General features: G+C 39.4%; 1 protein-coding gene across 1 annotated transcript in view; it reads right to left on the bottom strand.

Moving 5' to 3' along the window:
* Positions 1-9,778, bottom strand: part of ush2a (Usher syndrome 2A (autosomal recessive, mild)) — a 197,984-nt gene that overhangs the window by 186,069 nt on the left and 2,137 nt on the right. Inside the window, 1 exon segment of the mRNA XM_035652071.1 lies at positions 5,550-5,718. Coding sequence (XP_035507964.1) covers positions 5,550-5,718 — 169 coding nt within the window.

A 9,778-nucleotide genomic window follows, 5' to 3' on the forward strand; every position in this document is an offset into this window, starting at 1 on the left:
CCTTTTTTCCCCCCCCCCCCCACTAAAATCTGGAAACTTTGAATTATTTCACATTAGGTAATGACATGACTGAATGAATGTAACTTGGCTGAAACACAGAATTTTATCAATGACATTTCCAAAGAAACTGTATGTAATGTGGATCTAACACAACATGGCCAATACTCAATTCGTTTTAAAATGTCAATATGTAAGTAGGAAAACAAATTATCGCTTCAGATGTCAGGTTAGGTTTGGATCTCAAATTTGGCAGTACCAGTCTGGTTACGTCAGGTTTGGTCTTAAAGACACAGGTACAAGCCAGGTTCCGGTCTCAGTTTCAGGTCAGTGCAGACCTTTTCCACAAGGCAGGAATATTAGTTTGATATCCACTGTTAAACATCTACTTTATAGTATGCTGGTTATTTATTACGTTCTTTTTGCTCTTCATAGGGTTACTAACCTATGCCATGCAACCTCTACTTTACTGTGGATACGTCTAGAAAGGGCAGGTTAACATTACATATGCTCTTTGGTGGATCCTTTTATTCAAAGCACCTTGCAGCACCCTTGCTGCATACATTTTTAGCACTCATATCTCAGAGCTCCAGTGGGAATGAAACCCCTAACCCTGACTATGTTAGTGCCTTGCTCTCACTATCAAGCTGGACCAGACTGCACACTGGCACCAAACAGTGATGTAAAATAAATAAATAAATGAATTTAAAGACGGAAAATCTGGAACCCTATCACACATACACACACCTTTCTCTCCCCCTCTCTCACTATGTAATTGATGCCAGTCTCGTGCCCTTTTGCCTCCTCTGCCAGCAGGCAGAGGGCTACCATAGAGGTGTCTGCTTCACCCCTACAAAACAACCTTGCCTCACCTTCACACATGCACACATGAATATACTTGTATGTAGTGCACATGCATGCACGCAAACATACACAGAGCTTACAGAAACATGCACAAAAAGTGTCTCCATGCATGTACACAAGGTCTATGCACATGCCTTTACACATACACATTATCTATTAGTCAGTATCACAATCTGTCTTTGTCACTCCAGGTGGGACAGAGAGAAAAGCATATAGACGCTGTGCTGTGAGTCTGCACTTGTCTTTGTCACAATTTGGCCTTTTGGCCAGAAATCAGCAAACACAAACTATAAACACATCTTCGGCTACTGCATATGTCACACACAGAGGAAGAGGTGAGGAGAAGTAAGGAAGAGAAAGAAGAGGGGGAAAGAATAAAATAAGAACTGCAGAGAAAGCAGAGCCTGCAGGAGAAACAGACCAAGGACAAAGAAGAGGAAAGCAAAGAAAGAAAGGCAAAAAAGGGCCTCAGATAGAGCGGGGCGATGAGGCATGTGCACATGCATCTATGCAAGAAAGAAAGAGAGATGGAAAGACTGTGGTGGTTTCAGATTAGTTGGAAGAGTAGTTCTTCTGCCAAGACAAAACCAGTCCTACAGACGACACACAGGCCAGAGTCTTCCAGTGTAATTGTGCATGAAAACATTCATTAAGCTTATTATGGCATCCAGTTGAGGTTTTAGCAGCCTAAGTGTCTAAGAGCAGAGTAGTGAAGCAGATGAGCTGTCAGGGTTTAGAGAACAAATTGTAGATTAGATAGAACTAGTTCACTCCCTGCAATAGATACATAGATGGATGTGTTTGTGTGTGTGTGTGTGTCTTTTTTCACCCTTTCCTAACAATTCTGTTAGAAGCAACCAGCTGTTTATCTGTGTGTATGTAGAGGCAGTGTGTACATCAGTAGCATGTTCATGTGTTTAACAGTAAGGGAAAGAAAGAGAGTGTGTGTACGTGTGTGTACACACTAGTGTTAAACATTCATGCTACCGTGTTGGGCCGTGATGGGACCGGTGTGACTGGCTGTCCCTGCCACTGCCTCATCCGATAATGCTGATTTGCTCAGGCACTAACAGACGGACCCCTCTGGGGGTCCTCCAGGCACACAGTCAATCACTGGTACTCCAAAAGATAGTACTCCAAAGCTATTTAAATCGTGAAACTCTTTTCCTTTCTCGTCTTTCCATCTTTTGCGGTCTCTTTTTGCCACTTTTTTCTCTTTATCTCTCTGTTCCTCTTTATACTGACACCTACTACTAGGAAGACTTGCAGCACATTTTCAATACTCAGGTATGGACATTTTATGTTGCTTCCCCTTTCACTATAATACAAAATGAAGATGCACACACAAAAAGAAAATCCTCAAGTTCATTCAAAAATAATTTGGAGTCAACACAGACTAACAGACTAATATAAAGCAATGCAACATTTGTCTCCATCTTCCCATTTTAGTCGTAATAGGGACAATGCAGGCAGCTCATTGTAAAACTAAGTCCAAGGTGTAAAAAAAATACCCAATGCTGTTCTCATGCAATCATGAGGCACTTCAGACAAAAAAAAAACATCCACCAAGAAAGCAAGTTATGTTAATTACATGAAGATCATCAGCCAATTTAACTCTCCTTCATCCACAGCAGTAGGAAAGATAATTTTTCTGCGTATAAACAGCGCTACTGATTAGTAATAAATTCTGCAGAAATGTGCAGGAAAGTGAGTGGCGCAGTAAACTGACTCCGTAACCATCACTTAACTACACTGAGCCACCTCCATCACTTTCCCCCTCTCTCCCCCTCTCTCAGTCCCTCCCTCCCCTAGGCTACCTTTTCCTCCACTATTCACTACATCGTTACCATAATCAGATAAGACAACTACCTAGGGAGCACCAGCATCCCTACAGCACCTTGCTCCTGGCACTGTGTGTGTACATGTGTGCGTGTGTGTGAATTGCTCCTGGCACTTGGAAACCCGTATTCCTTTTGACTGTCTTTTTCAGTGTTTTGATCTTTTCAAACCGACAGATGACGGGTGTGTGTGTGTGTGTGTGAGTGAGAGAGAGAGATAGAGAGAGAGAGAGGTGTGTGTTAGTACTTTGTATGTGTGCAAGAAAGGTTTCTAAATTACCCAGCTCCTTCATAGGGTAATGTCTGTATTGTGGCTGACAAGTCTGCCACAAATTACAGCTGAACTGTGAGCGTGTGAGTGTGTATCTGTGTGTATGAGCGAGAGAGCGAGCAGTGTGTGTGCATGCATGAGAATGGGAGTATGCGAATGGTGTTTGAGTGTCAAGGATGATTATGTTATTCTTCTGAATGGTCAAAGCAGATCACATCATCATACCATTAAACGAAAGGCAGACTGATTCACAAGAATGAAACAACGCACACACACAAAGTTTTAAAACACACATATACTGCACACAGATATATATAAAACCTGATCCCTACAGGGCATACACTGTACACTTGTTAGCAATTGAGCCATCAGCAACACTACATTTAGCCAACAACATGTTTGACTGCCACATTACTGTAACCAGGCATCAACACCAATCAGCCAGCCAGTTAACTGTTAAACTGTCAAGTTATATTTCATATCTAGGCACGATACATTTTAAGTAGTGGTCAACATGTATAACTTCCTCACTTACCTCCCAGCCTTGAATCACTGCTTTAAATCAAACTCCCTTTGATATGCAGTACACTCCTTTATCTACCTGCATTTGGCACCTCCATTCTCTCTTTTAAATACATACTGCACTTATTACAGAATAGGATATTATTGCAAAGAAATCATAAAGAAGTGAGATTAAGAGATTACTGCAAACATAATTTTAAAATATGACTTAATCATAAAAAATGTATTTATTATTTATTATTAATTTATGATAACAGGAAAAACGGGTTACTTATTTATTTGCCTACTAGTCAAGGAAGCCACTTTTTTATATCTTTTTTATAACGTCTTAGTAATATATTTTTTAATATTTTAGTATCTTACATTTTGTGAATTTCTTTTATACACCATAAGTGTAAGTGACATGAACCCACTCTCATGTCTGTGCGTTAAGTATAGAGCTAGTCTTAAGATGATTAGCTTAGCTTAGCATTAAAACTGGAAGCAGGGGCAAAACAGATACCAATACCGCTAACAAAACCTCTCAATCTTATTAATTAACTTGCTCGATCTCGTTTAATCCAAATCCAAACTGCTGTACACCCACCAGGCAAAATCGATTACATTTGTTTTATAATTATTTCTTTTTTTTTTTATCATTTAAGACATGGATTTAATTTGAGTGTTATTTAATGGCATTATCAATGCAATGGCATATAACTAAATGTGTCAGGGACTGGCAATCAAACGGTTAACAAAATGTAATATCTGTAATATGGCCTATTAAAATTCTTGCCAGGTCAAAAAAACTTCCATGCAAACATGCATGTACGCAATTAAAAAAAGGAAACAAACAAACAACTTAAGCACTTAGTGATAAGGCTTGCTATGGTGAGCGTGTTTTCTACACTACTAGCCCTGGTGTTATTCAAAGATGCTGAAAGAGAAAGATTGTCCAATGGAGTAATCTGTCAAATGATACTCTTCAACAGACCAGAAACACACACACACAGATTCATTTAGGGCCTCAAGACTCTCTCCACTTCACTTGCTGCCATTTCAGAATGATCAGAGCTAATGAATGCCTCTTTCTGTCCATGACGGCCTTGTATTTCTGACTTCTGATGCCTTCTAAAATTTCTAGTTGATGTACCACTTAGGTCAACTGGCTCTGAAGCAACAAAAAAGGGAAAATAAAGAACACAAATACATACATTGTTGTAGTACATACACCACATAAATTGACATCTTCAACACATCTGCAATTCTCTGTGGTTCAGTGAAAAGGTAAAAACTCTCATCTTTGTGTTTAGCATTCCTTTAAACATGCAACAAGGTTCTCCATACTAACACAAACAGATGCTGTAAAATAATCCAATATCACTGATCCACAACTATGAAACAGGATTTATTTCTGTAAACAATTATGTTATAATCATCCTTACATTCTTATATTGAAACTGAATGTACCAAATTGTATTCACGGGATCGCAACTCGACTCAACAACTCCTGAATAGATAACAAAGATAACAAAATACTATGTTATCTACACAAATCTGAAAACAACCACCAATTAGAAACACATCCAAGCAATACAATTAAACAACCTTACAGAAAGAAAACATCAATTTCTGTATTTTACTCAGAAAACAATAGAAAATAGCCACAGACCTGGGGGTTCTGCAGCTAGTTTTCCATACAGGACATGTGAAAATGTTATCTGTGTATGTGTGTCTGATGTAATGTGTGTGTACCCTGACCCCAGCAGCTGTGCCAAAGCAGATGTTTGCTAGTATAATTACCACTAGCTCAAAGAGAGGAGAACAAGATGGACTGAGAATGAAAGAGAAACACAGACAAAGAAGAAGAGTGAGAGACAGAAAAGAGACCAGTCTGCTTTCACAACCATTATGGCAACAGTGAAATACAAACCTGACGGCGCCTCTAATCGGAATGGATGGATGTACATACACATACATGTTTATAATCATGTGCGTCTCATAGTGAGCGATTATGGCATGTTCAGCAGTGCAGTCAAGCTATCATCAGGATCCCGTACACCCTTGAGATTTGTTACCTGCAGAACTAGGTGTGTCCACCTGTCCAGTGTAAGCCTCCCCTCAGTTCTGAAGTTGACAGTCTGCAGAGTCTGACTGCTGTGCTGACCATACCGCAGAGTGACTGCCTGCTCAGACGCGGTCACAGAAAAAAACAGCCGCGCCCCTGAGCTCTTCTCCAGCAGCATCCTGAAGGAAACAAAAACACACAGAAATGTAAGAAAGAACACAATTATTTCAGCAGCAATAGACAGTCCAGACAGGCCATTTGAATATTTGGTATATCAGTTGTTATAACTTAACAGAAGGAAGAGTGGACTCTAAACCGGTGGAGTTGAGCGCCACTACACGCAGTCTCTCATTCTGACATTTACACATGGAATATCAATATTTTACATGACTGCTAGCTTTCAGCTGCTACACTGGGTGCACACACACACACCCTCCACGTGTCATATTAACCACCTTCACTGACATTTTATGGGAAATCATGGCTTTTATGAACCCAGAGCCGCATACCCTATAAATCATAGATAGATGTATGCATGAGAGAAAGACCATATGTATGTATGTATGTCTGCACATGCATGTGTGTGTGTGTGTGTGTGTGCCTGTACAATGAAGATAATAGGTGCAAAAAGTAAGTAAGTTGGCTACCTACAACAACTAAATAATTTTTCACCAGACTGAAGTGCCTTAGCTTTTTGATATATATGTAACAATCCTGATTTAATTCAAGGCTGCTACTAACCATTACTGATTAATCTGCATACTTTGGTCTATAAAATGTCAGAAAATAGTGACAATTCAGTTCAAATCTGAATATATTCAATTTTCTATCATAGAATTGTACAAAACCAAAAAATACACAGATTTGAGGGCTTTAACCAGTAAACTTTTGGCATCGCTTGAAGACTGTATGCTTCCTTCAACAGTTAATGATTGTAAAAATTGCATAGTTGATATATTTTCTGTTGTCTTATCTATTTCAGCTATAATGTATTTCATATGTTGTTATGACAAAGTAAGGTGACGGTTTGGGAAAAGAGTTGTCAACGTTTTTTGTTTTTTTTAATAAAGAACAACTCCGAATAAGGCTTCATCTGTGATAATTATGATATATCCACGTAGGAAAAGTCAAGTGCATGTAACCAACCTAAAATAAATCAGAATCCTGAAACAACACAAACATGACTTCATAATCAGTTTCTGGAAGTGAAGTCATGCTACAGTAACAACTACGGTTTGTAAGAACAGGTGGCTGGCTCTGTTCATTGTTCAGATGAGGGGAGGGATGTGAAATCACAGAGAGAGGGAGAGACAAAGAGAGAGGGGTGAGGAGAGATGGACAGAGGTGAAGATAGAGACCTCCTTTCATCTGGCGTCTTTGATGGCAGCCATGATCGTCTCTACAACAAAAGACTGATAGCCAACGACAGCAACAGAAAGTGAGTGAGAGAGGGAGAGCGGGAGAGACGGGGGGGGAGATATTACTTCCATTCAGATGCATTCAGCCATACAGGTGTCATGTTCGGCAGACCAAGACAACAAGACTTGTCTGTCATCCGAATCCCCAGACGGACAAATTCACAAACAAAACAGCATGAAACTTAAAGGAGTGATTAGATCTCTGTCCGATTCTCCTTCTCAGAGTTAAACTTTACTGACAGCAACATTTAAACTGAACATCAAGAGAGTTACTAAAATACACATGCAACCTGTCTAGTCTTGCTCTGGGTCGTTCTTCAGACCTGTCACTACTGCAAAGTTATCAGTCACGTTTATCGTTTCAGCACATTGGGCAATATGTGACTGTTGACAGACTTTATCTCATGAAAGCCCAACAAAACCAACTTATTTAAAATGTTTGTTTAATCCACAAACATGAAATCATTTTCTCACCAAGCCTGTCCTTGTTTATCCATACACAGCCAACCATTTCTGATCATATTAAAAGACAGTCTAATAAAATCAATAGAACTTTACTGCTAAAGTAATTTAGCTAATCTGTCAAAGGGGTACAGTTACATTAACTTCACAGATTTTACCCATGATTGATGCATGTTTACAGGTCTTGAGGTGTTCTACTGCATACGGCGTGTGGAGATGGAAAGAAGTGAGTTTAACCAGACCTCTGTAGCCCACTTCTCATCTGCTTGAAGTTAGTGGCTACGAGCATAACACACCTACATTTCTGACCAAACTGTCGAGTTGGATAGAGTTGGATTGTGGGTAATGTAAGCGCCAGATTTTGACAAGGAAGAAGAATGCCTGGTATATAAAAGATAGATATTTCTAGTTCTGCTGCATGGGTTTTGATCCTTTTTTGTCAAAAGTCAAACAAAGGTAAATCAGCAGAGTACTCTTTTACTAGCCACTTTCAGTAACAAATCCTGAACCAGCAAATACAAAGCAAAATGTCATATTTGTTTAGCCTATTTTTAGTTTCACGACAAAGCACCCAATGTTGTTTGACCAATCTACTTTAAGTGTCGCTGTATGCTGGAGGAGATAGGGTTGCCGAGCAAATCTAACTGATCTTAGTGTGTGTGTGTGTGTGTTGGAGCGGTTGTGCGTGATTGCAAGCTGATCTGAGTGTGTGTAACTGTGCACCATACCAGCTCTGCCTGAAACACACCAGCACACTCTCATCCCCTGTCTCTCACACACAACATGTCTAAGTAGGACATGACAGCCAGTTGTTGGCTAACATTTCCTGATAGTGATACTGACCTGACCAGACCTGACCTGGTTGCTCCTTGTTATTAGATCAATATCACTATTACTACTTATATTAGATATCAGAGCAGACACTTGACTAGACATCACAGCAGTAGCGTGTTTGCAGCAGGGACCTATATGTATTTTACAGTGGCACAGGATAATGTTGGACCACTCTGATACTGTACATGAGAATAATACCACAAAAGTTAATTTCTTTAACCAAGCTGAATTTCTATAAGACCTCTAACTTGAAAAACACAGCACTTTACCTGGAAACAAGGGAATTAAGAACTACTATGAAAAAACAAGCAGTGTTATAGAGAGGACATGGTCACAATGGGAAACCGCTCTGGGCATCAAACCGGAGCCAGTTCTTTTAATGTCACTGTGTGACAGATGGACAACAAATAAACCTCATCTTTAAATTAGTGTGAAATGTGTAATAAACATTTAGACTACATCAAAGGTAAACAGACTAACCCATCGTTTCTTGATTTGTTTGGGTAATGTGCACTGTTTATTTATTTACAGATACTCACTGTGTTGTATAAAATAGGTTCTCTTTGTCAGTCCTTCCTTTCTTTACCTGCCCACCAGCCACCACACTACCTTCTGCCTACAGGTTTTTACCTTGTCTGACTGTCTTTTCTTTGCCAAATGTTGATATGCCTTTTTACTTAAAAAAAGACTATTTTCACTGGCTCCAGTCAGTTTTTGGGTACCCGAAGAGCATAGCTGAATGAGACACAGCATGTACACTGTTAGAGCAGTTTCCTAACCAATAAAGTATCAACAAAGCCTGCTAGAAGTAAGTAAGTTTTTTTAGTGCTCTTATTGGTCAAGCCATTATTGTAGCAAAACTATTTACAAATGTAAGTGAATCTGTGTGTACGTCAGATTTGTAAACGTGTAAAAAATCTACAAATCTGTATTCAGACAAATCTTTCCTCACGCGCACAAATCGCCATACGCATTTGCAGATCTCTGCCACGGTAGAAGTGTAGCAAAAGTCTTGTGTATAAAGACAGCCAATTGAGAGTCCTGCCTGAGTTGTAACCAATTCATTGTCTGTATTTCCAGGTCTTGGAGCAAATACTTGGACTTGTCATCCATTAATATGTTATCTACACATTTACAAATCGCAAAACATTTGCAAATCTGAACACACATTTGCAGGTTCCTGTACACATTCACAAACCTCAGTACGTATCTACAGATTCTGCTACACATTTACAAATCTGATTACGTACACACATATTGAGATACAGTTACACAACTCTCCACTCAAATTTGTAAATAGTTTTGCTACAATAATGGCTCTATATATATTCAACAGGACATATACTCACACACAACATAAAAATAGCCATGGACATATCCTGTTCCCATGCTCTTAAGCCCTCATTTACCACCTACAAGGTGAGAGATTTACAGTCTATATGCATCCATAACAGCTGGCGGTAAAATCACACAGGAAAATTACATTTTCACTTACATTTTACGCACGAAGATAATGCTCGTATCC

The sequence above is a fragment of the Morone saxatilis genome, unplaced genomic scaffold (assembly GCF_004916995.1).
Source record: "Morone saxatilis isolate NCDOM2014 unplaced genomic scaffold, NCSU_SB_2.0 Contig11, whole genome shotgun sequence".
Classification (NCBI taxonomy): Eukaryota; Metazoa; Chordata; class Actinopteri; family Moronidae; genus Morone; species Morone saxatilis.